The sequence below is a fragment of the Cherax quadricarinatus genome, chromosome 9, assembly GCF_038502225.1.
Source record: "Cherax quadricarinatus isolate ZL_2023a chromosome 9, ASM3850222v1, whole genome shotgun sequence".
Classification (NCBI taxonomy): domain Eukaryota; kingdom Metazoa; phylum Arthropoda; class Malacostraca; order Decapoda; family Parastacidae; genus Cherax; species Cherax quadricarinatus.
This window is the reverse complement of record NC_091300.1, coordinates 5692905-5713364: the sequence shown is the minus strand read 5'-3', so window position 1 is coordinate 5713364 and position 20460 is coordinate 5692905. Positions and strand designations below refer to the sequence as shown.

Here is a 20460-nt window from a genome sequence, read left to right as displayed (position 1 = left end):
GTTCCTGTGCTGTTGTTGCTGCTGTTTCTGATCGTGCTGTTGTTGTGACTGCTGCTGTTATTGCTGTTACTCTTGTTGCCAGTGTTGCCGCTTTCACTGCCGCTGTTGTTGCTGCTGCTGCTACTGCTGTCACCCATGTTTCTGCTGCCGCTACTTCTACTGCTGTTGCTGCTGCTGCTGTTTCTGCTGTTACTCCTGCTGCTGTTGTGCTGGAACAGAGAAAGAGACAGACAAGACAGGTAGAGCCGGGCGAGGGGTTCGAGGGGGAGGGAGAGGGGTCCGCTGGTTATGTGCTTAGGAAGTGCCTGGCGCCATAGCCAAGATCAGTTGGCACTCAGGAGAAGTCAGTCACTTTGGTGTGCCTGACTCTCACCAGAGAGTCAGGCTTGAATCAAGAACCCCCTGTGCGGTTTACGGCATTTTGAGAAAATGAAACGTGGTCTTGATCAATGGTAATCCTGAACCAACATCAAGGTTCCTTGGCGCTAAGAGTCGTCAAAACCTGTGTACATCACTGACAGGTGTTGTTGCACGTAGATGGATGGATGTGTGTGTGTTTCCTATTATAGTCAGATTATTTACACTTGGTTAAGTCCTACTTTCTCTCTCTCTCATTCAGTAATTAAAGTTGCGGTTCTTCGTAACAGTGAAATAAATCATTGTGTACTGTATAAATGGTTGAACTTGCTTTGTAATATGGGATGAAAAGTTCTTATGTTCATACAGTGATTGGTTGTCAACTTGACGTTCACGCAGTGATTGGTTGTCTACCTGACGTTCATATAGTGATTGGTTGTCTACCTGACGTTCATACAGTGATTGGTTGTCTACCTGGCGTTCATACAGTAATTGGTTGCCTACCTGACGTTCATACAGTGATTGGTTGTCTACCTGGCGTTCATACAGTGATTGGTTGCCTACCTGACGTTCATACAGTGATTGGTTGTCTACCTGACGTTCATATAGTGATTGGTTGTCTACCTGGCGTTCATACAGTGATTGGTTGCCTACCTGACGTTCATACAGTGATTGGTTGTCTATCTGGCGTTCATACAGTGATTGGTTGTCTACCTGACGTTCATACAGTGATTGGTTGTCTACCTGACGTTCATATAGTGATTGGTTGTCTACCTGACGTTCATACAGTGATTGGTTGTCTACCTGGCGTTCATACAGTGATTGGTTGCCTACCTGACGTTCATACAGTGATTGGTTGTCTACCTGGCGTTCATACAGTGATTGGTTGTGTACGTCTCATGCCACTGATGAATGGCTCCCGTCATGATTGTTTACAAACCTCAATTACTGAAGTCAAACTCCACTAGGTTACTGAACTCAGTTACTCTTGTCTTCTGAGTACCTATGAAAATCGCCAATAAATTGTCGCATTGTTTAATTAGTCGATAACATTAACATCTGATTCCTATACCGATATGTTAATAACTAATAACTAATAACTAATCTCGTGCAGCAATTAAATGGTAAGTGGCAGTACGAATTTCTTTTGTGTACCCAGCAAGCCTAATCATATACAGTCCACAACTTTAATTTACCAGAGTAGCTGGTTTTAATATTGTAATAATTAATTTAATGTCAGGTCTAGCTTTTTTGTGAGAGTGGTGAAGAAGTGGGAATCGATGGAGTTGCAATCCGGCGACCAACTATGACTTAAATCCCACTTATCTCGCCCAAACTACTTGCACGTAAAAATTCAGGTAATACCCTGTAAACATCATGCAGGTAATTTGCTCACATAATAATAATTCACATACTAATAAAATCTTAGAGTAGTATAGTCAACTAGTGTTTTTGTTTTAATGGCAAACTGAGAAATCGACCAACAACTTGAGAGTCGTTGACCGGTCACTGACCTGTCAACGAGTGTAAATATATTTTATTTGTTAATGAGTTTAACCGTGGAGGAACAACCTGGGCAGTAAATAAAACTGAGAATCTACATTACGGAAAGGTCCACATTTTTAAATACAGTTGGCAATACCAGTGACGTGGGTGTGACCCCTTGAGGGTAGTGAGCAGCGGTCACGCCAGAGATCGACGTAGTGGCAGTAATAATAACCTTAATGTAACAGCAGCTGCTGAAACTCACCCTGGCAACACTCGTGTCCTCGATAACATGATCCGTAATTAATGAGTCATGAGTCAGTATGTAGCTTAGCCAGGGAGAGGAGGTCACTGGTTTGGTTATGGCGGCGGGGAGAGGAGGGGGGCCAGTCATGGAGTGGATGTCACTGTTATGGATGGAAGGGGCGGATCCTGTGACTTACCAGGTGTTGACGACGTTCTATGATATATTAGATATGTAGTCCTGTTATATATATCTCAAGAGTGGCAAAGTAATATATATATATATATATATATATATATATATATATATATATATATATATATATATATATATATATATTATTTTATTAACACACTGGCCGATTCCCACCAAGGCAGGGTGGCCCGAAAAAAGGAAAACTTTCACCATCATTCACTCCATCACTGTCTTGCCAGAAGAGTGCTTTACACTACAGTTTTTAAACTGCAACATTAACACCCCTCCTTCAGAGTGCAGGCACTGTACTTCCCATCTCCAGGACTCAAGTCCGGCCTGCCGGTTTCCCTCAGTCCCTTCATAAATGTTACTTTGCTCACACTCCAACAGCACGTCAAGTATTAAAAACCATTTCTCTCCATTCACTCCTATCAAACACGCTCACGCATGCCTGCTGGAAGTCCAAGCCCCTCGCACACAAAACCTCCTTTACCCCCTCCCTCCAACCTTTCCTAGGCCGACCCCTACCCCGCCTTCCTTCCACTACAGACTGATACACTCTTGAAATCATTCTGCTTCGCTCCATTCTCTCTACATGTCCGAACCACCTCAACAACCCTTCCTCAGCCCTCTGGACAACAGTTTTGGTAATCCCGCACCTCCTCCTAACTTCCAAACTACGAATTCTCTGCATTATATTCACACCACACATTGCCCTCAGACATATCTCCACTGCCTCCAGCCTTCTCCTCGCTGCAACATTCACCACCCATGCTTCACACCCATATAAGAGCGTTGGTAAAACTATACTCTCATACATTCCCCTCTTTGCCTCCATCAATTCTATGATTCACCTCATCTTTCATAGACCCATCCGCTGACACGTCCACTCCCAAATATCTGAATACATTCACCTCCTCCATACTCTCTCCCTCCAATCTGATATCCAATCTTTCATCACCTAATCGTTTTGTTATCCTCATAACCTTACTCTTTCCTGTATTCACTTTTAATTATCTTCTTTTGCATACCCTACCAAATTCATCCACCAACCTCTGCAACTTCTCTTCAGAATCTCCCAAGAGCACAGTGTCATCAGCAAAGAGCAACTGTGACAACTCCCACTTTGTGTGATTCTATATCTTTTAACTCCATGCCTCTTGCCAACACCCTCGCATTTACTTCTCTTACAACCCCATCTATAAATATATTAAACAACCACGGTGACATCACACATACTTGTCTAAGGCCTACTTTTACTGAGAAATAATCTCCCTCTTTCCTACATTCTCTAACTTGAGCCTCACTATCCTAGTAAAAATTCTTCACTGCTTTCAGTAACCTACCTCCTACACCATACACCTGCAACATCTGCCACATTGCCCCCTATCCACCTTGTCATACGCCTTTTCCAAATCCATAAATGCCACAAAAACCTCTTTAGCCTTATCTAAATACTATTTACTTATATGTTTCACTGTAAACACCTGGTCCACACACCCCCTACCTTTCCTAAAGCCTCCTTGTTCATCTGCGATCCTATTCTCAGTCTTACTCTTAATTCTTTCAGTAATAACTCTACCATACACTTTACCAGGTATACTCAACAGACTTATCCCCCTATAATTTTTGCACTCTCTTTTGTCCCCTTTGCCTTTATACAAAGGAACTATGCATGCTCTCTGCCAATCCCTAGGTACCTTACCCTCTTCCATACATTTATTAAATAATTGCACCAACCACTCCAAAACTATATCCCCACCTGCTTGTAACATTTCTATCTTTATCCCATCAATCCCGGCTGCCTTACCCCCTTTCATTTTACCTACTGCCTCACGAACTTCCCCCACACTCACAACTGGCTCTTCCTCACTCCTACAAGATGTTATTCCTCCTTGCCCTATACACGAAATCACAGCTTCCCTATCTTCATCAACTTTTAACAATTTCTCAAAATATTCCCTCCATCTTCCCAATACCTCTAACTCTCCATTTAATAACTCTCCTCTCCTATTTTTAACTGACAAATCCATTTGTTCTCTAGGCTTTCTTAACTTGTTAATCTCACTCCAAAACTTTTTCTTATTTTCAACAAAATTTGTTGATAACATCTCACCCACTCTCTCATTTGCTCTCTTTTTACATTGCTTCACCACTCTCTTAACCTCTCTCTTTTTCTCCATATACTCTTCCCTCCTTACATCACTTCTACTTTGTAAAAACCTCTCATATGCTAATTTTTTCTCCCTTGCTACTCTCTTTACATCATCATTCCACCAATCGCTCCTCTTCCCTCCCACACCCACTTTCCTGTAACCACAAACTTCTGCTGAACACTCTAACACTACATTTTTAAACCTACCCCATACCTCTTCGAACCCATTGCCTATGCTATCATTAGACCATCTATCCTCCAATAGCTGTTTATATCTTACCCTAACTGCCTCCTCTTTTAGTTTATAAACCTTCACCTCTCTCTTCCTTGATGCTTCTATTCTCCTTGTATCCCATCTACCTTTTACTCTCAGTGTAGCTACAACTAAAAAGTGATCTGATATATCTGTGGCCCCTCTATAAACATGTACATCCTGAAATCTACTCAACAGTCTTTTATCTACCAATACATAATCCAACAAACTACTGTCATTTCGCCCTACATCTTATCTTGTATACTTATTTATCCTCTTTTTCTGAAAATATGTATTACCTATAACTAAACCCCTTTCTATACAAAGTTCAATCAAAGGGCTCCCATTATCATTTACACCTGGCACCCCAAACTTACCTACCACACCCTCTCTAAAAGTTTCTCCTACTTTAGCATTCAGGTCCCCTACCACAATTACTCTCTCACTTGGTTCAAAGGTTCCTATACATTCACTTAACATCTCCCAAAATCTCTCTCTCTCCTCTACATTCCTCTCTTCTCCAGGTGCATACACGCTTATTATGACCCACTTTTCGCATCCAACCTTTACTTTAACCCACATAATTCTTGAATTTACACATTCATATTCTCTTTTCTCCTTCCATAACTGATCCTTCAACATTACTGCTACCCTTTCCTTAGCTCTAACTCTCTCAGATACTCCAGATTTAATTCTATTTATTTCCCCCCACCGAAACTCCCGTACCCCCTTCAGCTTCGTTTCGCTTAGGGCCAGGACATCCAACTTTTTTTCATTCATAACATCAGCAATCATCTGTTTCTTGTCATCCGCACTACATCCACGCACATTCAAGCATCCCAGTTTTATAAAGTTTTTCTTCTTCTCTTTTTTAGTAAATGTTTACAGGAGAAGGGGTTACTAGCCCATCGCTCCCGGCATTTTAGTCGCCTCATACGACACTTATGGCTTACGGAGGAAAGATTCTTTTCCACTTCCCCATGGACAATAGAAGAAATAAAGAAGAACAAGAGCTATTTAGAAAAAGGAGAAAAACCTAGATGTATGTATATATATATATATATATATATATATATATATATATATATATATATATATATATATATATATATATATATATATTATATATGCATGTGCGTGTCTGTGAAGTGTGACCAATACTTAAGTCATACCCCAAAATGAGTTCCTAATCATCCTGACTAACTCTAATAAAGGAGATTTTAGAATCTAGGAAAAAGTTAAATTAACAACTTAAGAATTACTGGACTTGGAATAAACATCTGACAGTAATATACAATATAAACAATGCCCAATTAAAGGTGCCATTTAAAATGTACTAATAAATAAAACACTGAAAAAAATATACATACATTACAGTCAAAAATATATTTTTAATTTGCACCAAGGAACAATATTTTGAAAAGAGACAAGCATTGTATTATTCTGCATAGCATATTATTATTATTATTATTAAAGATTCGCCGGTATTCTCCCGGCCCGGGCCTTTTCCAAGTGGTGGCCCGGCCTTGGCTCCCTCTTTAGGGAGTGTCTGAGACCTAAGTCTCCCATGGGAGGAGGCATAAGTACCTCCTCATCTTTGGGACCAACTGTCCCCAGGCCTAGCCACAAGCTAGGCCTCTCTGGTCTGCCATCCCCGCCCCAAGGGGGCAAATGGGAATGACAGTCTTATGAGCTAAAGGCTCGGGCTCAGGCACCTACCCTACCCTAGAAGGGTTAGGCATGGTGTCGATGTGCATAGCATAAAACCTTTATTTAGTATAAGTGAAGGTTAATTCTGAGAATAAATTCCTTGCAAATGTTATAGAAGGAAATCTTTATAATCCACAAAAATATTTATACTGTATTTAATTATATATATATATATATATATATATATATATATATATATATATATATATATATATATATATATATATATATATATATATATATGTATATATATATATATATATATATATATATATATATATATATATATATATATATATATATATATATATATATAATTAGATGCTGGAGTATGTCAGTACCTGGGTCACCCACCCTATTATACAAAAATAGCAGCCATCGTCTCTCCATTGGAAGTAATAAGAGTGGACTTGACTGCGCCAGCAATTTGACACCAAAAAGGTTTTATCTGCATATATATTAGTTCATATATTCAGGCTAATTGCCCCGTGTTTATTTACCCCCAGTATGTATTTATATTTTCATGTTTTCACCCAGTTTTAAGTTGCTTTAGTGATGTAACAAGTGAACATGGTTCCCTGTATTAACTAGCTAGTGCCACTATTTAACTACGTGGTGTTCAATACCGGTGTTTACTGTTCTTGCTAGTGACAGACCTGGCAGTGTAGCCAGAAATAATTACCGTAGTATGACAGTAATGATAATACTGAGTTGAAGAGAGTCCGTAGCTGGGGTATCACTCTTACATCATTATTTGCTGATGATGTAAAGCAGATGAGAAGAATAAACACGGAAGAGGATAAAGACAGACTACAAGAAGACTGGGACAAGCTGCAAGGGTGGTCACACAACTGGTTACTGAAGTTTGGCCCCCAAAAGGTGCCAGGTCATTAAAACTGGAAAGGGGGAGAGAAAACTAGAGACGGAACGCAGCTTGAGAGGCGAGAAACTAAATACTCCTCATATGCGAGGTTAGCTAATTTCAGAGCTGACTTCAAAAGCCTTAAAGACATATGTCAGGCCTGTCGTCTATTACACAGCACAAGCGTGGAAACATGGTCAAGCATGAACGAAAACTCGAGAAAATCCAGAAATTACACACAGGAGCTGTGACTCGACCCCTGCAGCCACAAAGAGGTGAGTGTACAAACATACACATTGAGCCCAGCGTCACGTTGAACAAGAAATCAATGGCGTCTCATAGGCAATGAGTGAGCCTCGATGTTTGTGTGTTTGTTTAAGAGTAAGAACTTGGCAGCAAGAAGGCTCCCAAGTCACAAACACCGCAACATTAAAGCAGGTCTAGCTGCGTATTTATCCTCAATGCTGTATACCAACACCTGGGTGTCAACTGCTATTGTTCTTAGGGTTAATACACTGGGAAGCGATAAACGCTGAATGGCGGCGTCTAGGTGCTTTCGAAGTATTTTGATCAGAGGAATCACAGCTACTCTCCCTTTCCATGTATCAAACATAAACATGTCCTATTCACCCCCTTTTCTGAAAGTCGTAGCACCAGAGATGAGACTGAAGTGTACAAATGGAAAACAGGAATAAATAGAGGGGGTATAAATAGTGTGTCGAAAATATACAACCAAGACAGAATCGCAGCAATGGATTCAAGATGGAGAAAGTTAGGTTTAGAAAGGCTATTAGGAAGCATTGTTTGGCAATAGCATTGTAAACGGGTGGAACAAACTCCCAGGCAGCGTCACTGGTACGAGAACTTAAGGTAACTTTAATTATAGGTTGGATGAGTAAATGAGTAGTTATGGGTGGTGTGAGATAGACCTACCTAGCATGGGCCAGTAGGCCTATGTTCTTGTGTGCTCCATCGTGATTTACTGCTTCGTCCAACATCAGTCTCCCTAAATCAGTTTTCTTCCCCTCCCCCCCATTTTTCATGTTTGCATTTTGGTTCAGTACTTTGTCTATGTACCTACAGATGTAGTTTTTATCACCAGTGTTTCCTTTAAATCAATTTTAGTTGGCTTGCTAGATTAAAAGCCTATCGACTGCATATAGGTCTTTGTGCACAATTAACAACGGTTACTACCCATTTTAGAGATTAAAGTAACTCCCAGTGTATATATACTGAGATGCAACGCTGTCTCACTAAATATACACTTATATACTGAGATATACACACCTCCCGAGTGTTTCCTGCGACTTCGTCGCATTCAACTGACCAACATACTGATCTGAAAAAAAAAAAATTCTCACTGAGGTGACTATGCAATTAATTGAAACACCACCACCTCTATACCCGTTACTGCACCTCTGTACCCGTTACCGCACCTCTACACTCACTACCGCACCTCTACACCCACTACCGCACCTCTACACCCACTACCGCACCTCTACACCCAACACCGCACCTCCACACCCACTACCGCACCTCCACACCCACTACCGCACCTCCACACCCACTACCGCACCTCCACACCCACTACCGCACCTCCACACCCACTACCGCACCTCTACACCCACTACCGCACCTCCACACCCACTACCGCACCTCTACACCCACTACCGCACCTCTACACCCTCTTTCCCTCTGAAAGTCACTCCACAATCTCCCCCTTAAGCGAAAGCGAGGTGTGGGTGACTTCCGCCTTGGCATCAATAAGGCGGATGTAATTTACATCCGCAATGAACCTAGTGTGAATATTCACATTAATAACCATATGTTAATCTTTTGTAGCGTTCCCTCTACCCTTACATAACATATCACTGAACACTGTGTCTGGCTTAACATGCTAACAGCAGTTTATCAAGTTGTGTGTATGTATTTCCTTCTTTCTCCTTGTGTATGTGTGTAAGATTGTATTGTTTATAGGAATAATTGGAAAGTGCGTCTTAGGCATACATTTCACAAATACAAGGAATCCTCGTATATTTAGAGACATTTAGTAACTAGGCAGTGTATCGGCTGTTCCACAGCTTACAGCGGTGGCCAGAATGAATGTCGTCACAGGTTGGAGTGTGGAGGTAGGGGATAGTCTCAGGAAGACGAGGGTCGACCCTCCACTCGTCACTGCCTCCCAACACAACTCTCACAGCCATCAACAAACACTGCCTCTAATTATATATCGCAGGGCCAGTTCAGGATTCTCGAGGCTTAGTGACTGAAAATTTCCTCGTGACTGAAAATGCGTTTGAGTGACCCAGTTGATCTACGAGGATATTGAGAGGAGGAAATGGCGTCGATGTTGCCTCGAGACTTGTAAGTATCGCCCAAGCTCATGACAACTGCGACTATTGCTTTTTTCTTGTTTCAGATCAGTACAATTTATCTTAGTTTATTTCTTAAAGCTTGTATAGATTGTGTTTCTATTGTATGTTAACCCCTCAGGGAAGGTTCCTTGATGTTTAGTGAGGGGCTCTTGATTTAGGGAATTGGGTCTGTGCTCCAGTTCCCCGAATTAAGCCTGAATGCCTTCCACATCCCCCCCAGGCGCTGTATAATCCTAAGGGTTTAGCGTTTTCCCCTTGATTATAATAATAATAATATTGTATGTTATTGACTCCAACGTACATTCTTTTAATAACAGACGTGAGAAATGTCACTTTTTTTGGGAGGGGGGGGGGTATCCTAGGTTCTCTACAAATGTGCTGCTTATGTATGATAATCTATGTAACTGTATTTGTGGATACCTGAATAAACTTGCTTCTAGTAAGCAGGTTGAGTAAAGGCCATCAGCTGGTTGCTGCCGTCAGAGAGGTGGAGGTGGCTCTGCCTCCTGGGAGGTAGGCTTCCACCTGCCAAGAGATGTACCGATTCTCTTCTTTACGACGACCCATCAAGTGAGGTTCCTTGATGCAGGTGAGGGTTCTTGTTCCAAGGAAATGGACATGCGCTCCTCTTCCTAGGGTAGAACCAGTGTTCTCCCGTGAGTGGTGTAATAATTCTTTACGACGAAATTATTTTAGTTTAACATCTCTTTCCGAAATGAAGCTGTAACTTGCCATTGTTTGTTCAGTTCTGTGACTATTAGCTTACAGTATGTACAGTTCAGGACACTTATTAAGGGAAAAGTTTTGGTGATACAGATGTGGAAGAAGACCCTTGTGTACAGCTTATAGCAGTTATTAAAGGAAACGTTCCGCCACGAAAGGCTTCAAAATTCAAATTCAAAAATTTATTTCTTTGCTAAGGTGACAATTTAATCATACATTGTAACCTTAGCAAAGAAATATTTTTTTTAATTTAAATTTTGAGGCCTTTCGTGGGGGAACGTTTCCTTTAATAACTGCCCTAAACTGTCCACAAGGGTCTTCTTCCACATCTTTATATCGCCAAATCACTTCCTTCTCACGAAGGCGATTAAAATGTCTTGATAGATTTTTCTTGTATATTTGTAGTTTAACTTTTGAGTGATTGGATGAACTGTGATTTGTAAATTAAACACATTATGGCCTGTTACATAAAATAATTTTTAATTTGAATGTTTATAATTACTCGTCTGGGGTGGAAGGAGACGTGAGTGGTGGGGGTGTTATAGGTACTAAACCGGTAGGGGTCATATAGCGTCAAGGAAGCAGTCAGGTTCTACCCGAGAAAGCATTCAGTATAAATTCCTTGGATCAAGAACCCCCTCGCCGGCATTAAGGAGTTTCATAGCCCTCACCTAGCTAACAACTTCCGGGGCTTGAGGTGGAGAGTTAACCGCTGTACTACTAGGCACTAGCAGTGTCTTAGGATTGTTGCTTCTGCACATCTGTTCTGATGCATTCTTAACTTGTTTAAATGAATTAAGTCTGTACAAAGACTGCAGGGGTGTGATAGTTCTTAGTTCTTTCTGAGAGAAGAATCTTGAACAAGGATATGCGCTCTGACTATTTAGGTTTGGTTATTACCCTCTGCACAACTGATCAACTTGGACATGTAACAGTTTCCAGAAAATTATGACTTTTTTCATACTTATTTTCTGCAGTTTTGACAATGTTTTGAGCAGTTCGTTGACCACCTTTGTTTCTCCTTTTGTCTTTGTTCCCTTCCTCAGCTTTGTGCACTGAGAAGCTTTGTGCTGGCTGGCTGGGAGGACCTGGGCAGCTGCTGTACACTCCCTGTACACATGAACGAACATGCGTCTTTCCCACAAATTTCCCTCAAATATTCTGCTAAGTCTTTAAAACTGGAGGTAATCCAATTTGATCCTAGGAAGAAGAGAGCATCTCCAATTCCTTGGATCAATAGCCCTTCAGCGGCATCAAGGGGCACCCCTCTTGAAGGAGGATGGGAGGAGTGTACACGTGGGGTTCACTTGGCTGTGCCAGAGGCGGAGAGGGGGGATTCCCCTGGGGGGATGTGTTCCCCTGCAGCAGGTGAGTCCGGGCGAGGGGTAATTTTAGTGTGGCAGGTGAGGGCCGAGGGGACCAACAGGCTCCGGGTGCCAGGACTTAGCCCTTTAGAAAGGGAAAAGGGAGGGAGGAGGAGAAGGCAGGGGGAGGTGGCTAGGAAGAAAGGTAATAGTTTGTGTACAGGTTGAGATGGCCGTTGTTAATACAGTAGTTAGAACAGATTTAACTGCTTTGTCGCAGTAAGCTTTATAAAGAGCTGTGACTACCCCGGCAGCCACATACAGACGAGAGAGACATTAACAAAAAAAAAAATTGTCCAGAGACATTATTCCCCCGCGGCGCGGTCCCTTACCATTCTGGTCGACGGCCTGATTATCTAGTATAGGTCAATAACAGTTGGCAGTAAAATCTCAGGTTTCCTCTGGAAGACAGGCTGTTGATAATTTCCCTTGTAGATGAAGTGTTGAAAAGCCTTGTACCCTGGAAGGAACACTGCTGAAAATATCACTCAATGGCTGGTCATTCAGTAACTTCACAGTGAGCTGGTTAAGCACGTTGATGGTGCTCTCATTTCAAACATTATATTAACTCGACAGTTTCAAATACACATTCGTGTAACCTTCAGTTAAGGATAGAGACGGGGGGGGTAATTAAGGACGAGAGATGGGGAGAGATTAGATTTTTGCCACCGAAGTGGCTAGTTTGTGAAGAAGAGCAGGAGTAAACTGGAGAGAGAGAGACGCTCCCTCTACAGAAGACGACGAAGAGTCACCGAGCTCCTCAGGAGTGCTAGAATATCTGATACACGAAAGGAGGCGCTGACCAGGGAAGTGGAAACTATCGAACTTAAGTTAAATGACTCTTACAGGAACCAGGAGAGGCAGGAGGAGCTTAAAGCTATTAGTGAAATTGAAAGAAATTCAAAGTATTTCTTTTCATATGCCAAAAACAAGGCAAATACCACATCTAGTATCGGGCCCTTACTCAGACAGGATGGGACTTACGCAGATGACAACAAGGAAATGAGTGAAATATTGAAATCCCAGTACGACTCTGTGTTTAGTGAACCACTAATCGGTCTGAGGATCGACGACCCAAATGATTTCTTCATGAATGAGCCTCAAAACTCCATAAATGCATGCCAGATTTCCGACATTACCCTAACTCCGATAGATTTCGAAAAAGCCATTGACAACATGCCTATGCACTCAGCCCCGGGCCCAGACTCGTGGAACTCTGTTTTCATTAAGAACTGCAAGAAACCCCTCTCGCGTGCCCTAAGTACACTATGGAGGAGCAGCTTGGACATGGGTGAAATTCCACAGTCACTTAAAACAACGGATATAGCCCCACTCCATAAAGGTGGCAGCAAAGCATTAGCTAAGAACTATAGACCAATAGCTCTGACGTCCCACATCATAAAAATCTTTGAAAGAGTGCTAACAAGCAGGATTGCAAATCACCTGGATTCCCAAAATCTGCACAATCCAGGGCAACATGGGTTCAGGGCAGGTCGCTCCTGCCTCTCACAACTACTGGATCACTATGACATGGCCTTGGATGCACTGGAAGAAAATCAGAATGCAGATATAATATACACAGACTTTGCAAAAGCATTTGACAAATGCGATCATGGCGTAATAGCCCATAAAATACGTGCTAAAGGAACAACTGGGAAAGTAGAGAGATGGATCTTCAACTTCCTAACAAATCGAACACAAAGAGTAGTGGTCAACAGAGTTAAATCGGAGGCTGCCATAGTGAAGAGCTCTGTTCCACAAGGCACAGTACTCTCCCCCATCTTATTCCTTATCCTCATATCAGACATAGACAGAGATATACACCACAGCACCGTATCATCCTTTGCGGATGATACTAGGAACTGCATGAGGCTGTCATCTGCTGAGGACGCGGTTAACCTCCAAGAAGATATAAACAAAGTTTTCCAGTGGGCAACGGTAAACAATATGATGTTCAATGAGGACAAATTCCAACTACTCCGTTATGGAAAACTGGAGGAGATAATAACTAGAACAGAGTATACTACTGACTCCGGCCATACAATAGAGCGGAAAAATAATGTAAGGGACCTGGGAGTAGTAATGTCTGAGGATCTCACTTTCAAGGATCACAACAGTGCCACGATCACACGTGCAAAGAAAATGATAGGATGGATAATGAGAACTTTCAAAACGAGAGATGCCAAGCCAATGATGATCCTTTTCAAATCACTTGTTCTCTCTAGGCTGGAATACTGCTGTACATTAACATCTCCATTCAAAGCAGGTGAAATCGCAGATCTAGAGAGTGTACAGAGATCCTTTACTGCATGTATAAGTTCTGTCAAGCACCTTAACTACTGGGAACGCTTGGAAGCACTCGACTTGTACTCGTTGGAACGCAGGAGGGAGAGATATATCATAATCTACACTTGGAAAATCTTGGAAGGAATGGTCCCAAATCTGCACACAGAAATCACTCCCTACGAAAGTAAAAGACTGGGCAGGCGATGCAAAATGCCCCCAATAAAAAGTAGGGGCGCCATTGGTACACTAAGGGAAAACACCATAAGTGTCCGGGGCCCAAAACTGTTCAACAGCCTCCCATCAAGTATTAGGGGAATTGCCAATAAGCCCCTGACTGACTTCAAGAGAGAGCTGGACAGATACCTAAAGTCAGTGCCGGATCAGCCGGGCTGTAGCTCGTACGTTGGACTGCGTGCGGCCAGCAGTAACAGCCTAGTTGATCAGGCCCTGATCCATCGGGAGGCCTGGTCATGGACCGGGCCGCGGGGGCGTTGATCCCCGGAATAACCTCCAGGTAACCACATGTCCATCCTGTGGACGGTAGCGCGAGAGCATATGGATACAAAAGGCCTAGGAACTAGGCCCCAAAGGGTTAATAGGAATAAATACGGATTGATATCTACATATCTATAGTTCACTTATCTGTTACAAGCAAATTTAGGAAATTTGCTTAGTATATCTGGTATCTTATTTTCGTTAATAAGATATCTTGACATGTTACATAGGTTATTATACTGTCTATCTCTGTATTCCTCAATAAGTGAATAATTAAGCACATAGTGTTCAAGACAGTGACCATATGCCTGATCACATAATTTACATTGTTTGATCATCATCTGTGTGTCTCCCAAACTGCCAGAAGTACTTGTAACCAAGCCTAAGCCTGGCCACTACAACATCAGTCACTGTTCACATTGCACGTTGCTCCATAAACATACTTATCTACGTTCATGTTATCATAGTGGGTTATAGATCTACTCAGGCTTCTAACTGCATTCCTATAACAATCATTTTCATTATTTACTTCTCTCCTAATATTATTCCTAATGCTAGACACATATATACCAAAGTTATATTCTACATTCTCCTTCCGTGTACTCTTCTTGGCTAACATATCAACTTTATCATGAAGGAGTAATCCAATGTGTGATGGGATCCATAGCAATTGTACAGTAATTCCTTTGTCCCAGATTTTTGAGTAGTGAGGGATGATGAAAGTTGGGGATGAGGGGTGGAAAAAGGAAGGTGGGGGAAATGAATGCAGTATAAAAAAAATTACTTTCCTCAGTGCATGGTGGGAACAGCTAATCTCTGACTGTGCATTTGCAAATATAATTACAAATACCCAGGGAGGTATTATCGTCCTGCCAAATGCTAGTGAAACGGAAACTTGTAATTGTTTTACACTTAAGTTTTGTTTAATCAACCTAAGGTACTCTGATATCTTTCACCCAGCACAAGAACACTTCAGCAGTTACTAGGTTTCTTGTACAGTATGACATTCCAGCAGGACTGGAGTTTAATATCGCAGTTTTTCCTGGACACGAACCACAACTGTCGACTAACACACAGGCACCTGTTGGTACTGCTAGGTGGGCAGGGGCAGGAAGGGGGTGCCCTCAGGAAACTTGCCCATATGGTCCTTCGTGCCATGTAATCAAACTGTTGATCTGCAAATGGGTATCTCAGAGCACCTCCAGTGTGTGAAGGGATAACGGAGAGAATGTGTTGTGTTCACTTGTTTTCGTACTTGTATCTTAACATTCAAGTACTACTTATACCTGGAGAGGATTTCGGGGGTCAACGCCCCCTCGCGGTGGATCAGGGCCTGATCAACCAGGCTGTTACTGCTGGCTGCATGCAAACAGACGTACGAACCACAGCCCGGCTGATCAGGTACTAATTTTAGGTGCCTGTCCAGCACCTTGTGTATGCTGGAAAGCAATTGAACAGTCTTGGGCCCCTCACACTTACTGTATTGTTTCTTAGCGTACCCATGGTGCCCCTATTTTTCAGTGGGGGATGTAGCGTCTACTTATTGTTATAATATAGCATACTCTGTTAAGCATCTTGCCGTCAAATCCCCTAAAGGGAAATGGCGTGCCTTAATATTTGTGAAGGGGTCTTGATCCAATGAATTGGAGCTTCCAGCTTTCCATGGACCACAGTCTAACAGTAAACACTGCTATATGGTTTTATTGATCCCTTAGCCAGGTTGGCGTCCTGGTAATGAAGAGGTAGATGTGAGGGTACAACAGCTCTTAAGTCTCTTCCAGACTTTTTTTTTTTTTTTTGTCCTTCCACTCCTGTTCCTCTGTGGTACTCCCATATGTCACACTTAAAGTTTGCCAACGGCATTATCTTTCCATATCGCTCCAGGTTGATATACTTATCTGGATACCTAAATTCGAGGCGGTGTATTTTATCATGTAATTACATTGTGTTATACAGTATTGGTGTTAGTGGATTTACACGTGGAACGTGATTACTTTTAGTAATGTTTTATGTGGGTAGGTTTTTGCAGTCTGTTGCAAAAATATTATTATTTTCATTTCTACCGGTACATGTACAAGATATACATGCCTAGCTGATATCAATGATGTACTACTACATAGAAAGCCCCTTGTTATGCAGAGCATTTCTGGCAAATTAGGTCAGTTTTCTCCCAGGATGCAACCCACACCAGTCGACTAATACTCAGGTACTCATTTTACTGATGGGGAACATAGATAACCGGTGTAAAGAAACACACCCACTGTTTCTACCCTCGCCGCGAATCGAACCCGGACCCCTCAGTCACTCGGTGTGAAGCGAGAGCTTTAGCCACCAGGACACGGTGCACCGTGCAAGGTGCTGAATGATCTCCAGCTCCCAGCGCTGAGCGAACTTAAAAAAATTCCTTTGATCAAAGTAGCGTTCTTAAAGATGTTAAAATAATCTTGTATTAGCTGAAAACTGCTGATGTTGGCTTTTCTAAACGGAAGGTGTGGGTGGCCAGGGTCTACTCACTCATGCCTAGAATCACACCCGGATGTTAACCACATCAAAACCCCCACCGCCACCGTCCTACACCCACCCCCACTCTTACCCCCATCACTACCACACACCTGCACATGTGCTTACCTTGTGACCACTAAATGTAGCAAATGTGTCACCTTCCAAATGTGGATTACACAGTTCCAAGGTTGACTTATAAACAGTATTTGCACTTTCTCAGCTACCGAGAACTATCAAGGTCTCGCATAGAATCTTTATGAACTTGTAATCCATGCTTTAGAAAAAAGAAGAGCGTTGGAGGATGTAACAATCGTTATTTATGAGGGAGGGAAACCAGCTGTCGATTTGTTTTGAGTCAGAATATAACTCCAGGAGAGACTAGAGCAGGTGATGTGGGGGGAAACTCCGCGAGTAAGTAAGGCTTGCACCACTTCTAGTGTCGGGAGTCGACTCTTGGTAGGAGCTACGTCCTGTAATTCTCGTAGTTCTGTGTTCCTGCTCGTCTTCCAGAGGTTTAATTTCCTTTTCAGCATTGAGTTTTCAGTTTCATATCTTTTTTTTTTTTTTTAGTTCTGTATATCTTCCGGTTGTTTGGCTTTGTTGTCTGCTGCTTTGTGTTTTGGTTGTCTGTTTTGTGGATCTGATCGATAATTTTGTCTTCTGAAATGCCCAGTACGAGGTTGGTTATGACATGAACATAATTTTGTGGAAATGGTGAGAAACTTAACGTAAGAAAACTCGACCTACAATACCCTAACGTTAACTTAACCTTACTCCGCTAGCAGTAAAATGTATATAATGTGTGATATATATATATATATATATATATATATATATGTATATATGTCGTGCCGAATATGTAAAACTGGTCAATTAGCAAGAACTCATTTAAAATTAAGTCCTTTCTAAAATTTTCTCTTATACGTTTAAAGATATATTTTTTTCATTAATGTTAATGTAAAAATTTAATTTTGCAGCAAAAGAATCTTAGAAAACTTACCTAACCTTATTATAACAAAATCAATTTATTTTAGCCTAACCCAGCTAAATATATTTTAGATTTGTTTACAATAATACTAAACAAACACAATGAAATATATTTTTTTCGTTAGGTTAAGAATGATTTTGGCGAAATTTTTGCATACACAAATTTTTGCTTGTCCTTTATGGCAAGATGAGCGTTGCTATTTAAGCCAAGATCGCAAGTTCTGCCTATTCGACACGATATATATATATATATATATATATATATATATATATATATATATATATATATATATATATATATATATATATAGTGTGTGTGTGAAAATGGTGCATGTTTGTTAACGTTCAGTGCGCCTTTATGTTGCTGTGATTGGCCGTATGCAATATAACTCAATACTAAGCGTCGATTTCTCCAACGTGCTGTTCCAGCCAAAATATTAATTTTGCTAATATCGCCCAAAATAGGAGTTTGCACAAAAAAAAAAAGTATTGCCAGGATATGGATAACATTCTTATATTTAACTTAATAAATTAAGTGATGCAGACCAGGATTTAAACTGAATATTAGCATTTTTTTTTTATTCTGATGGGTGTTGACAGAGGCTGGATAAAGTAGATGCAGTCAAGGAGTGGACCTGGCCCATGAGTGCTGCCTGCTACGTAGCTTCCAATCCCGGTGCGTTATAGCACTGATATTCTTGGTGTGTTATCAAATTAATTGGCTTGAAATTTCATCTACAGTGTGCTTGATATTCGGGTACGTTGCAAGTCTTCAGTAACAGTTTGTGGTGGCTATACAGCTGGGTGCGGTCAGCAGTGGACCAGGTGTCAACAAAGGCAGCAGACAGTGCCAGCTGGGAGTGGAGACGTAGATTTTACTTCCTTGCAAGAACATGTAGCAGTGTAATTGTTTAACTGGGTTGCTATACTCTTTTGGTAATATTAAACTGACTGCATAATTCACTGAATTGAGGATAGTATTTCGCAGCACAATGCTCTCTGAAATGTGACGCGATGCGTCTCAGAAGGTGGCGTAGAGTGGCGGTTTTTCGATTCTTATGACCAGAGTCTTTGGTAAGATGGGTAAGGAAGAAGGATGGGTAAGGATAGAAATATTGGAAAAGGGTGGGAGGGGGGAGTGAGGTAGGATATAAAAGGTAAGTGGCCCAACCACTTTGGTGCAATTTAAAACTGTATGTGAAATAATAGAATATTCTTGAAGAGGTATAATACTAACCCATCAGTCCGTGGCGGTTAGGTTAGGTAAAATTTGTCGGGACAAGTGGCTTCCTGTCGCTGGTCTTAATAGTATGATGACCCGCAGCTGGAAGTTTTGGTCATCTGACCGAGGCCTTCCGCTGGCTTACTGGTCCATCTCTTTAAAAATTATGGTTATAATTACAACCTTTTTTTGTGTGTGTGTATGTAGCGTGGCGGCTGTGACCAGCATGCACCATCTTAAAACTAAAGTTTAAGATGGTGCACATATTTTTTCAAGGAAAACACTGGGGTTTTACTGTTGCTATCCAGGTGGTGGTTCATACTGAGACTTGCTTTGTTGTCATCTCTTTGTTGAGTGTCTGGGCGCCAGCTGGTGCTTCCCCTTGTTTGTAGTCATACTCCAAACTGTAATAACTAAAGTAGGCTATTTGTAATTTGAATGTATTATTATTTTTTAAAAGTTAAAAAAAAATGAAAGCAAAGTAATTTTTTGAAGCTAAACATAATTGCAATCCTTCCTTCGCCTTGTATGACGATTATCCTAGTGTCTCTCTCTTTCCTTCTTCCATCCACTCTTTCCCTCCTATCCTTTTTTTTTTTTTTCCATTCTCCCTCCCTGCCTTTTCCTTTTCCCTAATTCCAACCCCTCAAGGAAGGTTCCTTGATGTTGGTGAGGGGCTCTTGATTTAGGGAATTGGATCTGTGCTCCAGTTTCCCAAATTAAGCCTGAATGCCTTCCACATCCCCCCCCCCCCCAGGCGCTGTATAATCCTCTGGGTTTAGCGCTTCCCCCTTGATTACAATAATAATAATTCCCTAATTCCTTCTTTTCTTACTTATTCCCCATTCCTCTCTTATTTAAAATTATCTTTTAATCTACTTCATTAATCTGGTCCCGAATGAATCATCGTCTTTAAGACATCAATGTCTGTTTTATTGTTTTATATATATGTACGTATATATTTTTATATAGATGGCTTCTACACCCTCCTTCTCTCTTCACAGTTTGTTCTCATGAATGGATTTCTTTTCGTAATAAGTGTTTAACTAGCCATTTACAGACTTGCCCTGGACAGTTGTTTACTACCTTGTTGGCACAGTGCCACCTGGCAGAGATACTTCCTTGCTGCCCTATAGGCCTACTTTACAAACTTGTCCTCACTTCTGCTCATAACATTATTGTTTAGCCCTGATACGAAGATAAAGGTATTAATTATATTATCAGTTAAGTTGATCTTTACGGTAA

General features: G+C 41.4%; 1 protein-coding gene across 5 annotated transcripts in view; it reads left to right on the top strand.

Moving 5' to 3' along the window:
• The first annotated feature begins 9390 nt into the window (after positions 1-9390).
• The window catches only part of LOC128685977 (ankyrin-1), a 111163-nt gene continuing 100093 nt past the window's right edge, over positions 9391-20460 (top strand). For 2 of the 5 annotated variants that reach the window (XM_070083190.1, XM_070083185.1), the window contains exon 1: positions 9393-9625. In XM_070083190.1, the coding sequence (XP_069939291.1) occupies positions 9600-9625 (26 nt within the window). In that variant the 5' untranslated portion in view covers positions 9393-9599. Of the gene's footprint in view, positions 9626-20460 lie in introns of all 5 variants that reach the window. The other 3 variants (XM_070083191.1, XM_070083189.1, XM_070083186.1) reach the window with 2 other exon arrangements.